Genomic DNA, 25,415 nt, shown 5'->3' on the forward strand with positions numbered 1-25,415 from the left:
TACCTTCTTTTGAGGGTCACGTATTTGAAATTTAACTTTTTCTTAATAGATTCTTCTAAACCATAAAGAAGCCTTTGAAATAATCCCAATGCAACTGCAGCATTCATTACATTAGTTATGAAGATGAGAATAAATTACATGATGAGTGATACCATTCTTAAATGAAAATCAGAAATCACCAAGCACTGCAATTTCCCTTTTTCCACCTACTGAAACACTTATAACTACATGATAGACTCTTACACATATGTGCTTTCCATACTTAACATACAATGCTTTTCTTCAAATCACTGCAGAAATATTTCAATAAAAGAGATGAGTCTGTTATTAGTCACCAATTCATATAGTACTTAACATTGTAAAAAATGGAAATAATGAAAAAAAAATTAGGAGGGATGAAATTCATATTCTAAAAGCATAAAGTAAAAATGCAGTTATGTTGTACAATGGAAAAGAATAGCAAGCTTTTGGCTACTCACATAATACATTATCATAATTCCTTATTTATTTTCCATAGCAAAAAAAGAGGTATTAGAGATAATAGTGAATTACTCTTTTGAGACAACACCTGCAATTTTTAAGTGCTATGAAATAAGCCATTTAAATGCACTAAAGTGGTATTAAATCACATTTTTTAGCACAGTTTTTAAATTCTGTGTCTTTATGGCTAAAGACCTGTCGGTCAAAAAATTATCTTTTAACTTTCATTTTATTATTGTGCTTTCATTTTTGAGCATCTAGAAATGACAGACTTAATTAAATTACCTCTGGTATCCCCAGTTTTCTACATGCATCCAAAAAGTTTTCCACGTTTCTCCTGCATTTGGCCATGCTAAGTTTAGGCTGTAGAACAGAAAAAAAAAATTGTCTATGGCTACAGAAGTCATGAAGAACAGATTTAACTGTAATTAACAAGCTCACACCTTTTAAATGTTTGATGTACTCACAAATTTATAGTAGCTATCCACTATATTAATGTCCCTGAAGAATCAATGTCCCATTACTTTAGAATCTCGAACATTTCTACAATTTGTCTCACTCAGAACTATTCACCAAATACTTACAGAAGGATCATGTTACCAAAAAGAAAAACCAAAACCCAAACTCCTCACTATCTCAGTTTCTCAATATCAGATGCGAAACAATTGTAATTCCGGAATATTCACTTAAACCATGAATTCACTGTAGTAGCAAGGAATGCAAAGAACTGATTTTCCAGGCTAAAATAATTTGAAGGCTGTTTCAAGGAGGAGAACATCAATATAAAGTTGAAACAAAATTTAAAAAAATAAAATATGTGCATTTTGTTACAGAAAACACCATGAGATACTTATTTTTAAAAATCAGCATGAGAAGTTTTTACCCCAGAAATTCAAGTTGGCATATTTTGGCAATGTCATATTTTTACCAAAGATAGAAATTATTTTAAGTCAAGGAACAGCAAAAGAAACTCCACTAGAATATCTGAAAAAGTATATTTTTCTTAAATCTGTCTTCTTAGAAGTTCTTACAGATTGCCTCCAAAATCCACATGGTATTCTCAGAATTAAGTACCAGGGTGCACATGGCAAATTTTTTACCAAAATGTACATTAGAAAGAAAAAAGGCAAATAGTCTGAAAACACACAAAACCTCTTCAGAACCAGACTGTTACCAGAAACCTGGAACAATGATCTATTCAAGAAATAAACAGAGAAAACACAATAGTGTTTTCTTAAGTTTTAATAAGTGCACACAGTTTATGTACTGTAATCTTCAGGTCCTTAGACTTAGGTAAGCAAATATTAAATCACCACAGTGCAAGTTTCTGTTCTGTCTGCAGGTAAAAGGAATCACCTCTACATATAACCCAACAGGACAAATATACTAGTAACTGTTTTAAGTGCTTTAGTAGCATGACATCTGGTAAGCCATATACTGCTGAAGCCAACCTCACTTTTTTTCAATCAATAGAGTACAAGCTAGTTTTCTTTTTTAAGTGTGTACTAGAATGAAAACTGGTAACCAAAGCATTTCATACTGTTCTGAACAGAAATGCCATTATGAAAATACCTGATCTTGTGTGTATATATATATATATATATATATATATATATATATATATATATATACACACACACACACACAAATGTTGCCCTTAACAGCAAAGATCTTTCAATCTTTCACTGAACAGTAACATGGTTTATGTACCCAATTATAATTTGGGACTGAAACAGGAATCAATAAAACATCTCAGTGCAGCAAGAAACATGCAACTTACTACTGCTGGTGAGGGTACGTGAATGCTCCCGACAGACCGCGGGCGAACGTGATTGACTAAATGGCACAGAACGACACCATCCATCAGAGCCGAGCCCAGGTCTTCGGGCAAACAGATCTTTAGTCTTGTCTCTATGTTCTGCAAAGGAAGAATGCAGGCCCACTTTGATATAGAAATCATGAATGGGACAAAGAGGGAATAAATACCCTCATCTGCTATGCTGTAGGCATAGACAGGTTTGGGGTTTTTATTACCAAAAAACACAATGCCTTTATATAACTAATTCTTTAGAAACTAAACCACAGCCTCCTTTATGGTGGTCACTCAGCAACTTAAACTTCCTTAAATGAACTCAACACTGCAATGCTGCTGCCCCAATATGCAATTCTTTTTATACAGAGAGGTATAAAAACACATCTTCATGCAATTAGTCATGTGACTGACTGCAGGTGACTCCTTCCTTTTACCATTCCCCCAAGCGTTCTAATTATCCATCTTACATTTTCTTTATCAGCAGAAAATTGAAACAGAACTACATTGTGTTAGTGACTGAACAAGCAGAGAATAAAAGACAATCTTTCCTTTGTAGCCTAAAAATTACTCAGGAAGCTTTAGAGTGATCAGAAAAATAGGAAAGGGAAGGCAAAACATTCAGATGTAAAGGAGAAATTCTGGATACACATTAAGAAAAACAGAAGTCTCAACAAACAGAATTTGATATTGCAAAATAAAATATTTTTGAAAATACCTTAGTATGAAAAAAACACCAACCAAATAGATTGTTATATATAATGATTTTCCTGAACTGTGCTTCAATTTTGAAAACATTCCAACTCTACACTTGGAGAAAATTACTCCCTGTTATCTTTAAATAGATATTTCTTAGTTGAACCCCTTAAGATCATTACTACTTACTAATATCTTACCTCAACCTATACTGGTCGAATATGAATATCTATGAATAGATAATTCTTTTTAGAATAAAGGAAGTAGGTTGGAAGAGATTTTTGGAGGTCCCATCTAACAAATTTGAAGTGACACCAGAGCCCTGGTTAGTTAAGTTTTAGATATCTGCAAGGACAGAGAGCTCTCAAAATCTCCAAGCAACTTTATTCAGTGTTTCACTGCCCTTATTGCAAAGGATTTTTTCCTTATAACTATTTGAAATGTCTTTCTCTGCAATTTATGCCACTGTTTTTCATGGATTCCCTGTTAATCTTTGAAAAGCCTGGCTTTACACCTTCTCTTTTACTACCCTTCAGGCAGCTGAAGACATTAGACAGTCACATGATATTCTCAGCACTCTAAAGCAAGAAATCCAACCTAAAGAAATCTATCTCTTCACCTCTTCCTCATACATCCTTGATTTGGGTGGCCTCACCATGAAATAGCCTACACTGAAGCGCTCTGGGGTTTCATTATATTTTTCCATTTTTTCTTTTACTAGACACACTATTCCAGTACTTGCATGTAGGTTTCACAACTGGCAAACAAGGGAGTGCATCATGTTCACTAATGCAATGTTTCATTTTCACCTTGGTTTAATTCACAAATCAGAAAACATTTTTAGTAAATAAGTACATAAAAGAATACATTTTGAGACTGTTTTTCCAAAACCTGTTACAAAAAGATTTATATAAAAGTTAATAAAATAAAAATGTATGTTAGAACACTGATCTGTCGGTTGGGAGACTATCCAGTGTAGCTCAGGGTGTGCTTTTTGTAGGAGCACAGTGCATCTACAATACCAACTCAATGCCATTTCATGCCGGAGTTCATGGCTCTGTGGAATCCTCCCTACATGCTAACTTGCCATTAAACAATTCAAAACAAAATTTACTCATATATGTATTCATTGAATAAAGTACAAACTTAATGACTTATATGTTCTGGGCTATTTTCTTGTGCAGCTCATAATCAAATGCTCTGGTGGTTACTAATACCACTAAAGGATCCAGTATATCTAAATAAGTTTTATTAATTTGAAAATCTCACTTTGTGTTTTCAAACACTGTCAGTCTTCTAGCTGATTGACTTGTAATTAAAAATTTCTCACAAGAAACAAAATAATTTGCATTCCAGAACATGATATTTTAGGGTGAGAGCAAAGAAGGATAGTGAGTGGAGCTAGAACATAATGTATTAAACCAGCATTACTGATGATATCTAATACTGTGTAGAGACATCCTTATTACTTCTCCATAATCATGCCTGACACAGTGAATAACCTTGTTCTACTTTTCATTGTGAGGATTAACTGAACTAATGCACAAGGCAGGAATCTTGTGGAAATTAAAAATAATCTATGATTATTTTTAGCAACTTGGGGACTTGCTACATACCTATGGTAACTCTTCAAAGAAACATTTAAAAGCTGCATTGATGCTGCTGAACAGACTAGGCTCAGAATAACTACAAACTACTGCAGTTTATTACTGCTACTTCCCCATTACCACATTTTCTTCCCCATTGTCAATATGTCTGTCTCATCTAATTCCTGCATCTTGTCCTTTTGGCATCTTTCAGGTTTAGAAATGATACTGCACTACGTTCTACCAACTATGTTAAATCTTTAACAAGACCTGTTCTGTTAGAAAAATATGTCATCAGCAGGGCAAAGTTAGGTTAATTCATACTTAGAACAGGTGAGCTCTTGAGGTAAGACAATGCAAATCTAGAAGTCCGCATAGTTCTACATTAAAAATCCCACCTTTCAAACACTTTTTGGTAAGGAGAAGAACCCTGTTGCTTTAAAATTAAATAATAGAAGATAAGTTATTTAAAACAAACTGATAATTTTTCAATTAGCCATTCCATGAAGCTAATGAGATAAGAACAAATAATCTTGTAATTCAGATGTGAGGTGAAAATCACCTATCACTTTCAGGACCTGCAGTTATGTTAATGTCTGTCCCTCTGTCCTATTAATGGGATATAACTGGAAACCTTGACAGGTTCAGGCTTGTGATGCTCCTCACAGCGAAGGTTGTCATCTCTTTTTTGTCAACACAACCAGGTGTCACACAAACGTTGCTACCCAGGTATTAGTTGTGTAACACAAATTCTATGCGCCAATTTTTCCATCAGGGTCTAGCTCTTACATTCAAGACAATGTATCAGGAAACCAACTTCTGTATTCAGATTTTCCACTGATGAAATACTGATTTAATTTCTAAGAAAGCTGCTTCAAGCATGAGTGTCCTAGGGTGACGCCCTAAACTAGGACAATGAGTTATCTACTTTCAGCTTGAATAATAAATTTCACTGTCTTTTACATGCAAAACTGAAGATTTCTGCAGCTGCTTGGAAAGAGCTCCTAGACCTCTCTCTCTGTCTCTCAAGTGCTCACTTAATCCTTTCTGATTAAATTAAACAAATAGTTAATTCCACCAGTGCAAGGCATGCTGATTAACTGGATTCATTCAGGTAACTCCCATTATTATTTCTCATTTTTACAAAGTCTTTCCTGAAATACAGACATCTGATTGTGATAAAGAACTTCAGCAATAGTCTCATCAATGTGATTTGCAGAAGTAATATTGCCTCATTTAACCTTTCTTCTATTTTTCTCCTTAGGCAACTTTCCCAAAGAAAAACTAAAAAAGACATTCCATCAGCATAAATTAGTTCTACCAACACTCACATACCTCACGTAGCTGTTCCACAAGCTCTCTCTCTTCTCTCATCTGCTCCATTTTCCTTCGAATTGTGAACTGTGGATCTATGGATTCCAAATTTCTTTGTGGTCTTAAGAACACTGTGATTTTTAAAAAGAGAGATTTTAGTTTAAGAATAAATAGTTTGATTTATTTATTTCTAAATTAAGCAGAATACTTAGGCAATGCCTCCAGCAAAAACAGTTAGAAATCTTTTTTGTCCTCAGGAGGACAGAAAAATCTGATCTCAGATTACAATTATGAATGGCTGCTTTTTGGATATTGCTTTGGACAGTGTCCTGAGGCAGCAATGGTGCAGATAATTTACCATCCAAATCCTAATCTGAACGGGCAAGTTTTGTCAGATGATTAAGCACCAGCAGTGTCCCTTAGAGAGTCTGATCTCTACAATGCTTTGTATTTAACATGGCAGGAAACACTTACTCTTAAGTAGAACTCTCTCATAACAAGACGCTGAATTGCGTAAAAAGCTATGACAAGCCTCCTACTCAGAACAAAATGCTTACTAGATAAGGTTATGCTAAAAAAATAAAAAACAAAAACAAACCCACCAAACAAAGACACAGACAGGAAGATTCAGCCATTCAGTAAGTGCCTACACTAAAAAGTCATATTGCAAAGGTAGCATAGTACACACACTTGGCACTTCTCCCTCCTACTATTCCTGTCAACTCTTTCACTTTGCCCAAAATACAGTTCCTTGAAATCAATACATGACATTTCTGCAAATATGCATCTCTGCCCTTCCATTTCTGTGAGCAGTGACTGCTTTGAATGAGTCGGAAGAACAAGAGGATGTACAGCCAAAATGCAACCGTCCCTGTTTGTGACTCTGTTTGCCACCTCACGCAAGTGTAGTCACAAGTAATCTCACCCAAATTGTGTGCAGGTTTACCTGTATGCAGGCTGTTTAAGTAATGAGATGACTGATTTAAGTCACTTCTCTAGCCAAAGGGACAGACAGACAGCACCTATGGCACTTCAGACAAAAGGCAGAGTTCTTTCCTCTAGCTACTCTAAACAGCTGAAGGCAAAAAACTCCTTGTGTATCTTTAGGCTATTCTCTTAGGCATCAAGACAGAATAAACCATGGCCAGTTACCAAACTTGCTTCCTTCCACTATGTGACTCATACAGTCCTGATTTAACTTTTCTCAGTGAACTGAAATTTGCTGCATTGATGTAATTTCAGTCAAATCAGTAATTAATGCTATTTCTTAAAAGGAACTGCTTTTAAATAGAACAACTACTATTACAGTTCTATATTAGTAAACTCTGTTTTTTGCAATGTCATCAGAAATCCCAGAGATAGAGTGGGAGAGCATCCTGTAGAGAATGTGCGGGATTGAGAACTACAGAGTGTGACTGCAGCTCAAATCCCTTCTCCAGGTGGACAACACATCTTCATCAGTGTCATCACTCAAAAGGCTCTACAGAGGTGCACACATCATAAATGGAAACATTCTTCATGCTGACCTGCCACACAATGCATGAGAGTAGCAGAGCCATGCCTTCAGATGCAAAGGGCCCACAGTTTTACTGATATTTCATCTTCTGCTTTGTAGAAGGCAAACTCAACATTTGGAATTGAATTCTAAATCCAAAGTAGGGTGTATGATCAGATCCATGCTTCCTAACATTTTGTAGAAAGGTGACATGTGACTATGACCGTTCATGCCCAAAACCACAGAGGCTGTTAGAACACTGATATATGGTGAAAAATACCTAAAATGTTATTTATAAATTGTGTAATTTAAGATGGCTACAACAACAACAAAAACATCAAATTCCAAGTTTTTCAAGAGCAGAAACCCTTATCAAGGACTTCTATTAACTCCAGAACTATACGGTATTAAAATTTCTGCATTAGCAACTCTGTAATAATTTACTGGAGGCTGTTTCTAAATTTTTAGGAGGTGAAATAAAAATCTCCTATCACATTAATTAAAAACAGTGGCTGCAATTACTAAGATTTTCTAGTTCATTGTACAAGTCTAATAATTCATCTTTGCTGCCTCTCACAGATGAAATACCTAGATAAAGTTCCTTCCTGAAGAATACAAACGTGGTTTAAATGGTACTTAAAAGCCACTGTAGCTTTATTACCACTAGCAACCTTTCAAATAATTATCTACAAAAACAGTGGTACAGAATTATGTTCAATTTTCATAGAGTTAGAGTATTATTATGGTCTTCATTCAGTTTGGTCACAGCTATCCTTTTTTCGGCCTCTGTGAAGTCAAAGTTCCAAGATTTACTTCCTTCCAATTTCAGATTACAAACGTACCTTACTGAAAGGTATTAGCATTACTTAGTCAATTCCACCACAAGAAAAAGGCAGGCTAATCTTAGGCAGTGAGAAACTACAATTAGAAGCTTTTCAATAAAGTAAGTTAAATTGATTAAATAACAGAATTAAAAAACCTCCACACTCTAAAGCATTAACTATAAAAGTTTTAGTTATGCACTGAATTTTTTAATAAGTGTTCCCATAGAGGAAGTTTTGGCAGTCCTAACTGTTGCGTGCTTCTTTGTCAGCATTACACACAATCTCCAGCAAGGGGAGCCCATACCTCACACACACCTGAGTGCCTGTGTTTCACTCTTTCAAATAATCAGTTTCTGCTTTTTGAATACAAGCTCAAGCCAGGTTATTAAGCAGTACTTGTTCCAAATTTTTTTAAACAAGTATTTTGCACAAGTGTCAACAAGTTAGATGAGTAATAGTTAATAACATACACAACATACCACTGTCAATGACAAATTTCCTGGTGAAAATTTTCATTTCTGCACTGAATTTCAATGCACATTTATGCACTATTAATTGTACATCAAGGAATTCAGTGTACTGAGTACTTAGTGTGACAATGTCATCCTTCAGGCAAACCACAAAATTATTTAACCTGACTCTAAATATAACAGACAAAAAGAAGGCTGGACTATGACAGGTAGAAGTCAGGCCGAAAGTTCATGGTTACTTTTCTCTTTGATTAACTTATTCTGTCTAAATATAGGTAACAGAAATGAAATAGATCAAATTAAAAGAAATATGCAGTTTTAAAAGCACTTTCTGCTATAACACTCCAAGACAATAAACACTAACATTTCCATTTGGCTTAAGATTTGAGTGACAGGAGGCTTCTATCTGTTCCAAATGCAAAAGCTAGTCTGTGCTCCTCCTTCCATTTAGAAGATTAAAACACTAAAAAATATAGGTAAACACAGATAAAATTCTGCACTGATAGAAGAAGCACCTCAAGGTTTCTCTGTTACGCTCATCAGTGAAATGTTAACTTAGCTTCAGACCATCATGAACTAAATTCAGCTTTTTCAAGTTAGCAGTATCAGAATTCTAATATTTCACACTCACTTCCCTTATGGAGCCGATTCCTTACATATGCTATCTTTTATGGTTTTATAACCAAGAACACGGAGGCAAATAGGAAATACGCTCAACTAAAGAACTGAACTAAGAATGAAACTCCCTCTGTGAAGGGGCTTCAGTCCTGAAGTCTTGGGTGGTACAAGTGTGACTTCCAGACTGGCACCCGAAGAGTCAGATAGGAAAGCTTCCATAACCGTAAGCTAAATGTTTGCATTTATCATTCAATATTTGTGGTCTTGTGGTTTCAATCTGATGCTTTTGACAGTTTCGCAATCTTTTAATATGTAAACACCTTTCTACTTTAGGGCAACTGGCAAAACATGGCCCACTTTGCATATTAGTGCTGTGCCTCGGTGTATTATGACAACAAAACCCTGGAGAAAAACAAAACAAAAGCAGCAGTAACAAGTCCACTAACGTACCTGACCTTCACTGTGAACAGCTTATTAATAACAGTTTCTATTGGACAGAAATCACTATTTTTGCTTAGCTGATTGTTTCAGCTTTGTTTCTTTACGGATTCTTCTATTATGCTAGTTATGCACCTGCACCAATAAATGCAGATGGAACCAGGATATTTTAATAGTTAAGTAACTTTCAAAAAATAATAAATAAAAAAACACAGAAGAGAGAGCAGCAAAATTAACTGCTGTTTGACTACAACTTTTACAACTCTCGAAAATAAAGCAAATAAATAAACCCACACTGAAAATAGTTCTTGGAATTAATATCATGGGAAAAGTTGTTTTACCAGAGTAGAAAAGAGTGAAACTTCACTCTTACTTTTGACACTACATATTCCAGAGCAAATTAAAGTGCATCCTCTGAGGAATTTAGTCTTATAAAGACCCCCTGGAGAGTACTGTCTTTTGTCCTTAGCCACGTGGGGCATTCACCACATACTCATGTTTCTGAAAACAAGTAAAGTAAATTATATATGGAACACCTACCATTGTCACTGTCTCCTTCAGATGGGATACTGTAGCTAAAGTTGTCCCATGTTTGTGCCTGTGTAAGTGTGTTGAAGGAGATAGGAGGAAAACTGAGGGATGGGTCTGCTGGAGGGGAGTGATAACCAGTCCAACCACGGTGGTAATATAAGGACCGGAGTGGGGATAAAAGTGGGCAGCAGCATTTCATATATGGTATTAGGATTGTATGGTAATGGCAAAGATGTAATTCAAAGGTGATTAATACAAAATGCATAAATTTTGAGAAAAGAATGAAAGATGGTGCAGAATAAAAGAACGAAGAGGTAAATGTTAGTACTTGCAAATCATACAATATATGTGCAGTTAAGGCTGTTAAGCTTAGCAAGATCATTGTAACCATAGCACTTCACACAACTTGTTACAACCAGGTTTTAAGAAAAAGTACCCATAGATTTTACTTTATAGCCTGATAAAAACCTCTGAGTCAGGAGGTAAATATACCAGCTGTGAAGTTTCAAGAAGGAAACCATCACAGAATCAGGATTTTTATACATTTGTGTAACTACATAATAAGAACACTTCTCACAAAGAAAATTTACACATCCATATGAAAATATTATTACATTGCAATTTCCCAGCTGATTTTGGAAGTAGCAACTACATTATCACTTGGATATCACTTCTCATTTTGGTGAAGGATGTTCAGTAAGTACATGTACCACAGTTGTTTTCCTTTCATTTTAATTCACTTACTAATAAATGAAGCGCTACCTTTTTTCTTGCAAACTCCCCCAGCAATAAATTCAAATCTACAATGTGTACAGCACGCTATGTAAGTACTGGTCCTCCACAACTTTTAGAGAGGCTTCTGTCTTTTGTCTCAATTGTGGCTAGGATTTCTGCCCAAGCTTTCCTCAAACCTCTATTTTACACTGTTTCAGAACTGGATACTGACACTCTTAAAATATCTCCTTCCTGAATCTCTTCAGCATATCATCCATCCTTTCAAAGCTTCACACTGGTTTCCTATTTTCTGACAGAGATTTAAATCTCTTTTCTGCCTTTCACAGTGATGTTGCTCCTTAATGAACTCTTTCTGTATTTGATCACAATGTTTCTTATCACTTCCCAAAAAAAATAATTCACTAATTTCTTGTTTTTCTACATGTATCTTCACATTTATCTACTGAATCCTACACACAAGCAACATTCATGCTCCTCAGACCAAACTAGAGACTATAAACTACCTCTGCTCTAAATGGTAAACCATAAACACATATCAATTCAAGATTGCTGTGTAGATCTAAAAGCAACTAAAACCACTCAAATATTTGAAGGAAGTCCAAAGTAACGTTTCAGTAAGCACAGAAAGTCCCTCTTTTCTAAGATTCCCGACTAATATTCAGAAGGAACTTATTAATGTAGGATTTCTCCTTCCCACAATTTTGGAATCTGTATTAGCACGATAGTAATTCAGACTGTGTAATATAAAACTTCACCTTAAACTTCTTTTCAGAGTTCCACAGCTTTCTCTCTTTAGACTTTCCCAAGGCTTCTGACTATTGGGACACCAGCTGAATTTCAGAGTCAGCACAACTTAAACTCTGAGTCAACACTGGGTAACAGTACACAGATTTATGGCAAAAAGTAAACAGTCTGACTCTGGTAGGAACTGGGATTCTCAACTATTTTCCAAAGTACACAGATAATGCAGTTAGGGAAGAAAACAAATGGAAGGCCAGAGATAGACAGTAATGAGCACTCAAATGAGAGAAAAAACACTTTCAAGTTTCATTGATCATTATATGTTCCAACTAACTTGAAATACAAGCATGTCCAGCATATATACTAACATTGTGCTTCAAGTTCTGTGCAAGTCACCCAAACTGAAGACATTTGGTTCACAAGTAATGTTATACTACGTGAACAGTTGCAAGGGAACAACTTCTCACTTCAGAATAAAAGCGCTTTGTGACTTCGAGTTTTGTCAGTGCTTGCTTGCTTCAGCCTCTGACAATAGAATTTTTTGTCTGTGTTGCTGTCACTTTTTTCAGCAGAAACTAGGAAATACAGTGACCTAGAAATAGCACAACACAAAGGAAAAACAACTCTTGATTGCAAGATGTAATAGAAGCTGTTCTAATGTTTGCCTCAAGGCAGACTTGAAGGTCTGGCATATTAAAGATAACATAAGACTTTGGCAACTCTCAATTTCAACAATTAGCACCACTTTGAACATTTTAATCAATTCATGGATGAAGGAGGGAGAATTTTAAATTTATTTGCTATTTTCAGTGATTCCTTTCCAGAGCGCTAATGCACTCTCCAAGAGGAAAACTACAGCTCTAAGTAAATTGTTTTTGTTCAGTGGAGTTTTTTTAAGGTTTTCAAAATTTGAAAAGTCCATACTCTCTGAATATATTTAAAATACAGAAGGAAATAATCTGAAAAATTTAGAAATCCTTTTTACGTTCAATGTAAACTTCTGACCCTTGGAAAAAATCTTTCAAGAAATGTAAACACATTCATTACCTTTCAAAATATTTTCTTTGGGTACTTTGGGTTCTTTCTGTCAGCCATCAGATATGAATTTTCCCAATGTTTTGCCTAGCTTAAAAATGAAAGTATAAAGGACCTTCAGTCCTGAACACATGTATGTATTAACACAGAAGTTTAAGCCACTGTGGTTTATTCTCTGGAAGGACTTATATTTGTGTGTGTACTTTAAAAAACTGGAATCTTTACCACAAGTCTAGAACAGTTTACCTTCACCTTTCCAAGAGACATAAACCATTATGAAACGATGAGGAAGATGGAAAGTCAAATAGAAAGCAACATTCATTTTAAATAGATGAAAATAAACACAATGAAAATAAACTCTTAAATTTCAGAAAAAATATGGTTGCATATATTTTCACTGAAAATTTGCCACTGTTTTTTTCCACAGAGCATGGTGAACACATTTAGTTAGAACACTTCAATGTCCTTTTAATGTTGCACTTGGATCTAAGAGATTTATAGAGCCAATTAATTCAAATGCAAGCTCTAACAAAGTTAAACAGTTAGAAGTCATTAGGACTATTTAACTGCATTAGAGCTTATATTTCCAGTAAGTTTTAACATCTCCCCAAAGGCCATTAGGAACTGAAATAAAAAAAAAAGAATTAAAATACACTACAAACTAAGCTGAAAAACCTTCCTGGGTCACAGAAATGCCAGACCTCTTCACTAGCTCAGGTCTATGACAATAAAGCAGTATATAATTAACAAGTACAAATTCCAACCAGTGGTAGAATGGTTCAAATGCATAAAACTTGTACAAAGTTTTAAAGGAAATACAATGAAGGAACTACAGACCTGCCAAGCAAACCAGCTTTAAAAGGAAAAACATGCAGGCTCCACAAACGTGCCAGTATTCTCTGTCATGTATTACTTCTATCTGTAAGTATTTCTTACGTGTTAGCAAAACAGCAGAAGATGAAACAATATGCAGCTTTACTATGCCTTGGCAAGGTTTCATTTTGCTACATAGTGCTACACAGCTAATATACTGTATTTTTATCTGAAACTGGACATAAAGTTCTACTATTGCCAAGTTCCTCTATCTTACCATGGTATAAATTTAAGGTAAGACGACTGAAGCTAGACATGATCAGGTGAGAAACTGTGCAGTAATGGGTCTTAGTGCCTGTAGTGTCTTATATGGAAAAGAAAATAAGTTCACATTATCAAGTTTAACTCAACCGTAACGTGACCAAAAGCCACTCCAGTATTGGCATGCTCAAAGATTTTAGAATATATGAATTTCAATTAGTATAGCGCAGAAAATCAGCATGTTCTACCAACTGACTTTGGTATTCAATGAGGCTATACACAGCTGCAATATATAAAAAAGGGATCAAGTGTAGGACTTGTGCACATCTGGTCTTGAATCATGTGACTTGGAGATTTTGTTGCAAACATTGCAATCCAGTCTTTCTAGAAATTCTCTCAAAAAAGAGTCACTAGGCTATTTTGCCAGGACCTATTCTAGTCATTAAGCATAAGAAACTTGGGCGTGGTATGCCAAGATTCAAAAGTGCACGTTAAACACTTGAACAAGAAGTCACAGTCTTGCATATTCTTCCACAAAGCAACTTCCAATCCCCAGCAGCAGATTTCACTGTGGGCTCAGAACACAGCCCACATCATGTGAAAGCAGCAACATGGCCTGGGCTCCATTGCTTTTTTTCTCCTGATAGTGATATTGCAATATTGCCACTGAACTATTCAATATTACTCTATGTTTTACTTTACAGATCCTGAAAGGACCCATTTGCTCATCATTTAACCTGTATTTTAAATTTATGTAGAAATATCAACATTTCTAAATCATCAGGAACAAGACAGACCAAATTTAACATTCCAACAACCAAAGAAATGCAGTTGAACAGATCTAACTATATATCACAACTACACAAGAAACTTAAAAGCAACTCCTCCATGAAGGCAGCTAATACTTAAAAAAAAAAATCCCAAACAACAAAAACCAACTAAATCTATGGGTACAATTTCATAAACATTTCTGCAATGTTTCATCTGCAGTTTCACAAACTGCTGCCATTATTACCAAGTATTTTGTTATGGAAAAGCTACAAGCTTGCAGGGGTTTACCATCACTTGATTAAAAGCATTTGTGGTGAATGAGAGAAACTACATCTACAGTCTTAGTATGCTGAAACACACTGAAAACCTACAGCCATTCATTAGAGGTGATATGGCATGATTTAATATTGACTACCTCTGCACAGAGAAGAAAAAAATTGAAGTAAATAATGTACCTAATCCATTTTTTAAAGGAAGCTGTTATCCAAGCCCTCAAATAGATCTCCAAGTTTGGGAGGCTTTTTGTTGTTACTTGTTTTTAGGTTTAGATTGTTTGTTTTCAAATAAACTGCTGCTTGTTGAAAGACTGGTGGTTATGTAGATTCAGTGCATTGCAAATTCACTGAACTCAGTTGCTGGCTGAAGTAAAGATGTAACCTTTCCATAATGCTTGATCTTTACTCAAGCCTAAGTACTGACAGACTCAATGAAGTGAAAAATTTTCAGAGCAACACAAGTGTTTTCCAAAATAGCCTAACTATTCACATGTATTATTGAACAAAATCTAAACTATAACACCACATGCCAATCGAGCAAAAAATATTACATAAATTAATATGTCAGCACAGATGATAAATATGTATATGCATATAAAATATGTGTAGTTATATCCAAACACATTTTTAATATACATATAACTTTATAAAGCACCCACTTTACTAGTAATGGATGAAAATTGATCCATATATAATGTGCCAAATAAACACTTCTTACAAATTCAATCTTGATTCAAAACCAGAGAACCTTAAAATGTTTTAAGCTTCTTCTAACTGTTACATTGCTTACTTCTTAAGGGGGAGAAATAGAGGTCTCTAATTATAAAAGAGATGTAAAAAACCCCAAACCAGTACACACAAACTGGTTTCCCACATTACCTGATCGTGGCTTCAAGCCAAAAGGGATTGTGGTGTTTGTAGTAGGAGACATTGTTGGACTTTTATCCTTATTCTGTGTAATTCAAGAACATACATCAAAGTCAGAATAACACCCAGAATATGTCTCAGCATATCTGATCATGCAAAATTCAGAAGTTAACTTTACTGCATGCTATAACTATTTCCATAATCTGATCACAATATGGTCCCAAACCTATGATAATCTCCTTTTTTATTGCACCCTATTTCTCTGTTAGAAAAGACAAGTTTCTGACAGAAGTCAGCAAGATACTCCCCCTAGTTATAAATAAACTCAATTATTTATCAGTTTTCTCCCATGTCACCACTCGGTTCCATCAAAAACATGTTTTGTGGCAGAGTACATTTAAAGAACCAAAGCAAAGGCATGTTTTTTCCTTTGACACATTTGTTTCTTTCACAGAATTAATTACTATTCTGCATGGTATTTTCCATTCAACACTGAATTTCTGCATTAAAAACTGAAAAGAGGAAATTAAGCTTATGCTTCAGAGCAGGATCTCCCCTGACCCTGAACTAGGCTAAGAGTTGTAGCAGGAAGAACAGACCAGCATCATACCACCAATGGCAACACAGAAAGAAACCTATGACCAAACCCCATAATGGGAATCCCACTTAAATAGTGATCCAACTGGGAGCTGGGAACTACAGAATTCCCATCGCCAAGACTGATGGACGGTGGCTGGGTGCTCACAAACTTGCAATATGCTTATGCCCAATGTAATATAGAGAGAGAAGGCCTATTTCTGCAAATATTAAAAAAAAAAAAAAGAAGGTAAATAATCTCCATATGGAGCTCCATATGGTTTTTGCCTGTTTGATCTTCCAATGAGATTTACACTAGAAAGCTACAGGATCAATAAAATTAGATTCCTCTCTGAAAATTAATCAAGGACATGACAACTGTGCAAAAAGGAAACTGCACTGAAATCAACAGAAAATCTTGTTGAACAAGGAAGAATTAAAAAAAGAAAAATTAAAAATAACGTCTGAATGGAGAAAATGTAAAAAAATTAAATGTTTTATACTAAACTGCATAACTCTGAAACAAACTGATCAGAAAGCATATTTTTGTATCCTAGTAAATCTCTGAGATGACAAGATTAAACTACATGCCAAGCAAACCACATATTCATTTCTGATGCAAATCTCAGTCATGTTCTGTGGAATTCAGTTGTTTAATTTAGTCTATGAAACATTCATATAAAACATGTAAGAGACAAACAAATGCCATCTTACCTCATTGTGAGAGGTTTGCCCACTTGTGTTCCAAACAATTAGATCATTCTGCATGTTTGAAAAGTAAAAAAAAAAAAAAAAAAAAAAAAAAAAAAAAAGAAAAGACAAAAAACATTTCAGAACCTATATTAGTGATACACTGCAATGGGAAATTTTACTAATTCTAGTCAGACACACATTAATACTTAATTATTTTTCATTGAAATTAATAATTTGCATGAATCACAAATACTTCTATTGCTAGCTGAAGAACTTTTTTTAAAAAGCATGTGGAAGCAATTCACACAGATTTGCTTCAATACTAAGGGATTATAAGTGCATTTCTAAGATTTTAATGCTTGTTGGTTAAAATGCAGTGTATTTCTTTTAATTAAACTATCACAAAGGTTTCATTTGCAAATATAGATTTTCAATATAGATTTGAAGAGAGAGGTAAACAATTACATTTATAATTACAACATAACATACCTTTTGTTACCACTTCTCTTATAGTTACATTGGAAACATGTACACCACATTGATAAATACGAAACAAAATCATTAATTCAACAGCAATCATAACTCAGCAGAAAGACAACTGGCATAAGTAAATTATAATTCAATCCAAAAAAACTTCCCTAGGATCAATTTTTTTTTTAATTGACAACACATGGAAACACAAGAGAGCACTTGGAACATTAGGTCCCAACAGTCACAGAGCTTTATCACAGCAGTATTTGATATTATGATGATTATACATATGAACACTTGAAAAGCATCAAGATAAAGAAAAAAAACCCTGCTTCTGGACAGAACAGACAATATTAAGGTACTGCCAATATAGACAGCATCTTCTGTAATTTTGTTCTCACAATCTCCTTATTTAAGATTTTTTGTAGCTCTACATTTCTGGGTCATTACAATGTCAAATCTTAAAATATTTTTGAAACTTTAAAAACTATCATCTCAATCCATTTACAGTCTGTTTGCAATATTACATACAATAAAAAAACTGCGGTTAACATAAACTTAGAAACTTATATAACTACAAAAGAATATTTGGGGTAATGGGAGAAAAGGAGTCAGGTACTTAATTTTCTTGAAGATTTAACTTTGAGACAACATTTTTTCCAGGGGAATGTAACCCCTGCAACTACTAAGCTTTTATTCCAAAGGGATGGGTCGTAATCAACTTTCCATTTACAGTCAAACCTTGAGATTCATGCTAAGGCAAAAAAAACCAAAAAAGCCCAATCCCCACACTGGGCCTAAACCCATTATCCCCACACATAAATTGATAGAATGCAATGATCCATTCCACATGTTTCCACATTTATTGCATCTGGACACTTCCATACCTGGCTCAATGACCATTTTTCACCCTGTTCACAAGTTCTTGCTTCAGGCTTTGCTTTCTCCATAATCAACTCCCTCCTCCTCTGGAATTCCAGTTCCTCTTCAGCATTTTCTCTCTGTAAGAAAAACAACTCTTCTGTCTGTACTCCTGGAAATAGAACTTTTTTTTTTTTTGGTATCGCATTACCTTGAAATATTTATTACAAATACTGTGATGAAAAGCAGACAGAAAAGCAAGTAGATCTATGTAAGTGCAGTTCCAGCACTAACAGGTGGATAATGTAAATCTAAACCAACCACTTCATAAAAAAAAAAAAATAATTTCACCAGACAGGATACAGAATAAATAATAAGTAACATACATCACACTGTAAAACTCAAACCCCATACTTAAACTATACTCTCTGTAACTATAGTGACAGTACTCTGGAAAATCACTAATTTTTATTTTACAAATTATTTTTGGGTTATTCTTAATTAATATAGTGTTTTCCTGCACCAAAAGGTGGAGATTTGGGAGAGGGGGTCTATTGGTAGATGATGATGCATAGCTGAACTGACATACAGGGAGATGGGGGGGGGGAACTAAAATGTAAAAGTAACAGATAAACACAGAAAAACTTTACATATACAGACACACACAGACAAAAACAAACAAACAAAACCCACAACAATTCCATAAATATGTTAAAGAAGAATTAGCTTTGCCCTTCAGCCTACTTACTTTTTACCTTCCCTACTAGGCAGATTACCAATTGATGAAATTGTGGGCTCATTTTCTGTCTTCCCCCCCACACCCCCCGAATATTTTGTAATTATACACTCATTTAACGTACCTGACCAAGAGAAGACATGTCCATCTGTATTTGACCACTATGTATAAAGACAAAGGCAAATATGTAATTCATTGTGTAGCAACTTGAACATGATGCATCTAACAAAATAATTTTTTTTCTAAAGAAGGTATATAAACACACTTTACTGTAGACTTGTGAAATTCTAAAACTGTTGCTGGTTCTGTGGGATACAGATTCACAGCACTGTTCTCTGAAATATCCATGCTTAATATGCAAGGTTTGAAATAAAAACATTGTACTGGACTATAACTTTGGTAACGATTCTGTTCAATATTTAATTTCAAACAAATATATACATGAAATATTTTTATAGTTATCATTTTAACCTGTTCAGTGTCATCTCTTAAGAGCTTCTGGAAATGTCTCCTGATGCTTCAGTTCAGTCTGAAGCATCATTCATGGTTTCATTTGCAAAGTACCACCCTGAGCAATGGCTTGTATCAAAACAAAAGGACCTGTTTATTACCAACAACCATGTTGTTATGTAGAAGCCTGCAGATTTCTGTATCTAACCTCTGGAACCCAGTGCTCAAATGGAAGCCACAGCCCTGCCTAGATATTTCCACTTAATTTACAATGGCTGAAAATAAAGCAGTGAAACAGAAAATGAAAGAAAGCAGGAAATATAGGAAAGCAAATACAGAATTATAATGCAAACATCAAAAATACTAAAAAAGGTTGAATCTGAAATCTCTTCCTAGAAAGAAAATGCTGTCTATGTTTAATAGAGTATGCAGATTTTAAATTCTGCAGAACACTGGAGACAGTGTTCTGCAGAACAGTAAATGGACAAACATTTTACAAGTTTAATAATCACACCCACTAGCAAAAACAGCTTAAAAGAATTCCAGTCAGTGCACATTAGGTGTACCAGCATCACCAACTGCTCCAGCCCCTACAGTGTTTTTTCCTAAAGGGTCTTCAGTGTGAGATAAGCATGGTCCTGGATTGAGTTAGTTATTTCAACCAGGTGACTTTGACTAGGTCAACAGAGTTATATGGATACACAAAGGAAACCGGAAAAAGTTACAATTGTTGACATGCCCTAGGTTTAAGTTAAAAGCAAATACAAGTTTTGTGCATCTTAAAATAAGGAGCAACAAAAGCATTTACATTCCTTTCTGGATCTGGATACATGCAAAACCTCTTGCATGTGAAAAAAAAATTCTCACACTGCTTTATATAAAACAAGTATATAACAAAATGCCATAAAACCCAGTAATTATAAAAAAAAATTATGAGGAACCCATAACCCAGAGGACTGAAAGTTTATAGCATCATTTCACAAGTACTGGGTAATCAAATGTATATTTCTGCTTAGGACTGGATGCTAATATATGGGAGGCATACACTGAAAAGTCTGTATGGCACTCAGAAAATTAAATATAAATCCTCATATTTTAAGGTGAGAAAAAGAAAGCACATCCAAAACCCCCCAACATGCTGTAAAACCTACAGTAAAGAAATACAGACATACATGACATGATTAGCTACTTCTAAAAGTAATTTTTGAAATTTACTAAAAGTATCTCTGTGTGTAAACAAAAAACAAATTTCCTGTATTTTATTGACCTTCTCAATTTAATAGAAGTATCTAAATATGTAGAAAATACTAGTGCAATGTCTGGAAACAAAAAAAAAAAAACCAAAAAACCAAAATGACAAAATTTATCAGGCTAACAACTAAAATATTTTTGCTGGTGTTTTTTCCAAAACAAACACTTTCCTTTTTTAACTACAAGACTCTTCCGAGAAAGTAATAAGCCTCCTATGAGATGCAGAAGCAATGGTATTAGGAAGCTAAAGGAACTAAAGATATTTCCTAATTGTTTATTTCCTAATTTTACAACATTTTATTAAGCAAAAATATTTTTGATTCAGTATTTAGTGTATGATTCCAAAAGTCAAGTATTCTTTACTTGATGCAAAATAAAACCAGCTGTCTCTCTAGAAATACTAGCAGGAATCAATTTCTGTCCTAAAAGTACAAAAGTCTGCTAGGTGAAAAAGCAGTTCAAAATAGGCATTTAAAGTAAAGAACAGTGTAGTCACAAAAGCAAGTAGCTATCAAGGGAGGAAAGAGAACCAAGCATACTTAAGGCTGAAGTGACAAGGAGGTTTCTATCTGCAGCGAAATGAAGCTGAAGACCAGCTACTTCATAGAAGTAAGAATTAAAATTACTTTTGAAAGAACTTAATTTCTGAAGGTGATTACACTAAGAAAAGCAATAGCAAGCATCCGAACAGACAGAATTACAGGCACCACCATTGTCATACTTTTCCAGTAGGAAAATTTTTTAATACTTTTTGCTTTCTTTTAAATACTTATTCTTTTGTTTAGCCACTGTTCCAGAGCCATTCTGTGTGACTTTGGCCACTTAAAATGGGCATCTAAATTATAAAAGCTTGTCTTCCGTAGTCAGGAGAAATCTAAATAACTTTCTTTGCCTCTTCCTCCTTTGGATTTCAGAAAACTAAAGAAACTCCACCACTAATTCAGGCACCTCCTTTATGTGCTTCATTCAACTGGCATGAAGATGGGCCAGAAGCCCTTCTCATTCCAACAATATATACCACACATGACTAAGAGGAAAATTTATAGTCCTTAAAAGAAATGTGGCAATCCTAGACAAAACTTCAGATAATCACAGTAGTGTACATGAGATGAATGGTTAAGGGGTGTCCTCACCTCTGGTTTTAGGTTTCTTTTATCCCTTCTTAATTTACTGGGAATCTTGCCTAGATACTCGAGAGAGAATTTGAGTTTCCTTCTTAACTACCTTGCACACACTGGCATGCTAACAAAGCACTTGGTAACTCAGAGAGCTTTCAGTTGTCAGTTTAAAGAGAACTCTAATTCACAAAAAAAATTTAAAATATACTACATTATATTATTATACTATTATATATCAGCTACTGTAAGCATACCTGTTGGAATCTTGTAATAAATCTACAGCTTCTCTTAGTTGTTCTATCATTGCTATATCAATAGTTTGTTCTTCTGATAAATTTATTCTATAACAAAAAACAAAAACATTCAAAAAAAGGTACAACAGCAATTATCAAGGGTAGCCTGAATTTCAGTGTGAAAGGTCTACCTTCCAACTGGCATGCAAACACTATAGGGGGAAAAACAGCCTCTCTGCACACTGGGATGTGCTGAATTTATGGAAAGAGCTCCTTCTGAAAAAAACTCCCCAACACTTTGTCCTTAACAAGGCCCCCAGCCTAATACATACATAAATAAATGTGATGAAGTAAAACTTTTAGCAGTCAATTAAACAGAATGATTTCTAAAGTTGAACATTTATTTACCAATATCTGACTCTTAAAGGCACTCATCCTAGGTATTGTTTCAGCATGAATAGTAAATACAATGAGTTTTTATAAGGGCCAGCTTGCTTTCTTTTGCTTTTCAACATTTATAGCTTTTTTGGGGGATTAGAAATATAACCTCCAATTAGTTCTGCAATAAGACTCTTTCAGAAAGTATTTATTCTTTCCTCCCTTCAGGTTTGGGTCTTTTTTTAATATCATATAGGACTACACTGTTCTGATGAGTGACAAATTCACCGTACAGTCATGTTGAATTTCCTTTCCTTATGCACTTAGCAACTGATGTTCATTTTTTCTACTCTGGAATTGATATCTACAGACTAATGATTGCTTCAATGTTAAAATTATGACCAGTAAGAAAAAGAATAAGATATGTTTTCTAATTAAAATAATTTTTTTAATGTACATTAAATTTAAATCTTGCAAGTTTTGATTATCTTTTTTCAGCAATGCCTTTAATAAACATAATAGCTAAGTACTTAATTAAAAAAGATTGCATTCTACATAGATAAAAAGTTATTGGGGCATACAAATTAATTAGTTGTAATATAACATCCACTCTATTCAGCAATTAAATGTAAAACACTGAGCACACACAAAGCACAAGGTTATGTTATTGTCTTGCCTTCAAATCTACTAAATTAATAAACAGCAAAGTCATACCAGTCCTAGTTAAACTAATTAAAAGACATAGCTAATTATTAATAGATTATAAAAAATACTCACATTTCGTCTGCTTGCCATTGCGTGTCCTCTTCTATTCTCAATAATTCATCACACTCTGCTGCTCTGCTCTGTAAGCAGACAAAAGCAATAATGAGAACTGAACTTTGCAATTAAGAAGGCAGATAAACTTTGCTTTCTGACTCAGCACTGACCTAATTTATGTAACATTTTAGGTTGGCTGGTTGAAGCAATCCAACACTTCTGCTCCATTCCTTACTCTACCCCGTTTTAAGATACTGATTACAAGATCTTCTATTCAGAGGATTTTATTGAGGTCAACAGCCCTTACCCTCTCTTAACTGTGACAAGAAAGTCAAGCAGCATAACAATTCTTTGTTCTATGTCCCAGATTCAATTTGTGACTTTCTGGCATATAGAAACAATGCTTAATTGAGGCACGATCCCAACTCTCCTTCTCCTTGCTCTCCTACTACAGCCAGATTTGTTTACAAGGCAAGGAAATTCCAAACATGCAAACAGTGGCAATTACATACTTCATGCATAATTATTAACAGGATTCATATTTGACAATTTTGACAGCCATGAATCATTTCTTTTTTAAAAGGAACAAATTGGAACAAAAGTTGCGTCCAGGAATTCAGATCAGTCAGCCAGTTATTTTGGGTTCAATATAGTCAAATTAGATCCCTCACACCTATAAACATGAAGTGCTACTTATTTGAAAACCTGAATCTCTTTTATGCTTCCACTTGGTGTTTTGATCTCAGACAGGCAGGAGCACTGAAGTAGTTCAGCTGCCACTAAAAGACAGTAGCTCTCTGAATGTATATGTATTTATACTTCTAGAGAAGAAACAGCAGAAAACAGAGGCTTATGCTCTTTTCTGTCATGTGTTTGGCACATCAATTGCATCATCCTGTACCAATAAATTCTACCCAATTCTGCTGTATGTGACATTGAAGAGTGTACCAGCTTCTCTAACACTCTCCAATGATGGCTCATTTCCCAGAGACAATCCCTAGAATAAAGCCATTCTTATTCAACTTCACCTTACAGGAATAAAGACCATGATGTTTTCCTGTAACAAGGGTACATAACGTAAGACAACAAAAATGCAGCACTTATTCTAGAAAATGACTTGATATAATTTGTCTCTAAGGATCTCTCAACTGCTACTATGATGCTTAAAAAATTGAGAAAATGTATTTTAATACCATAACATTACTTCAAAACTTTAGTCACCACAGCTAGCACAAAGTCATCTCGCATTTCAGCAATGAAACAAACACAATAAATCACTCAATTCAAAATATAAAGCAAATAGCACAGAAAAAACCTGGCATTCGCCTTAAAGACTTAAACATAGTTAAAGGATAACTCTCACATATCCTAAACAGAGCTCTGGGTAAATTGTCCTAGATCAATGGTAATAATTTTAAACCTACCTGCGTATTTTTTGCTTTCTGTATTTTTAAAACAATTATATCAGCTGCAGTCTCTTATTCATTAAAATATCTGCTGTTTATCATTCCTGTTTACTCTGCACTTATGAAAATAGCAGAAATATTTTCCCCCACTTAACATTGTCACAAACTTGCCTTAATGTAGCTCATAAATTCAGTAGTAAGAGTATCCTGTTCATCAAACTGGTTTCCTGTTTCTCGTGACTTATCATTGACAAACGTGTGAGAGGATCCTTGATGGAATTCCACTAGGAACAGCAATGAAAAAAAAAAAGAAGAATGATTTCAAAAATGAAGTTTAAACTCAAATTAAAAATTTCAAACAGGTTAAGATCCTGTCATTGTAAACAGTGATGCCGATTTCTAAGTTGTAATAAATCCATTCCCTGGGCATATACAGTTGTATATCAGAAGCACCAAAGCAGGCATTGAAGGAGCCAGTTTTGAAATACACCAAGTCTGTCCTGCCAGTAACTACACAAGAACACAGCTGGACAACAGTGCAGTGTTTTAAGAAATTCAGATGTCTTAGGCAGTGACTTGCAATTGAATGCAATTTCAGAGTTACCGTGCTGTAACAAAACAAACACCCAGACAAATTATTTAGAGCCTGTCCCAATCTTTTGCCTACATGTACTATTTCCAAGGATATAAGGCTATGATTTACCCTCTCCAGTTTGCTAATAA

The 25,415-nt window shown here is 34.6% G+C and overlaps 1 protein-coding gene across 10 annotated transcripts in view; it reads right to left on the reverse strand.

Annotated features, from left to right (window-relative positions):
* The window catches only part of LRCH1 (leucine rich repeats and calponin homology domain containing 1), a 113,441-nt gene that overhangs the window by 18,629 nt on the left and 69,397 nt on the right, over positions 1-25,415 (reverse strand). For 4 of the 10 annotated variants that reach the window (XR_005259213.1, XR_005259214.1, XM_038155625.1 and 1 more), the window contains exons 9-19: positions 24,864-24,976; positions 23,305-23,372; positions 22,171-22,257; positions 19,222-19,258; positions 18,388-18,501; positions 17,051-17,098; positions 15,773-15,845; positions 10,272-10,379; positions 5,908-6,017; positions 2,261-2,398; positions 766-843 (exon numbers count right to left, since the gene is read on the reverse strand). Coding sequence is in view for 4 of the 10 variants with exons in the window: in XM_038155625.1 (XP_038011553.1) it covers positions 766-843; positions 2,261-2,398; positions 5,908-6,017; positions 10,272-10,379; positions 15,773-15,845; positions 17,051-17,098; positions 18,388-18,501; positions 19,222-19,258; positions 22,171-22,257; positions 23,305-23,372; positions 24,864-24,976 (974 nt within the window). In the remaining 6 variants the exon portion in view is untranslated. The remainder of the gene's footprint in view (positions 1-765; positions 844-2,260; positions 2,399-5,907; positions 6,018-10,271; positions 10,380-15,772; positions 15,846-17,050; positions 17,099-18,387; positions 18,502-19,221; positions 19,259-22,170; positions 22,258-23,304; positions 23,373-24,863; positions 24,977-25,415) is intronic. The other 6 variants (XR_005259215.1, XM_038155634.1, XR_005259221.1 and 3 more) reach the window with 4 other exon arrangements.

Source organism: Motacilla alba, chromosome 1 (genome assembly GCF_015832195.1).
Source record: "Motacilla alba alba isolate MOTALB_02 chromosome 1, Motacilla_alba_V1.0_pri, whole genome shotgun sequence".
Taxonomy (NCBI): domain Eukaryota; kingdom Metazoa; phylum Chordata; class Aves; order Passeriformes; family Motacillidae; genus Motacilla; species Motacilla alba.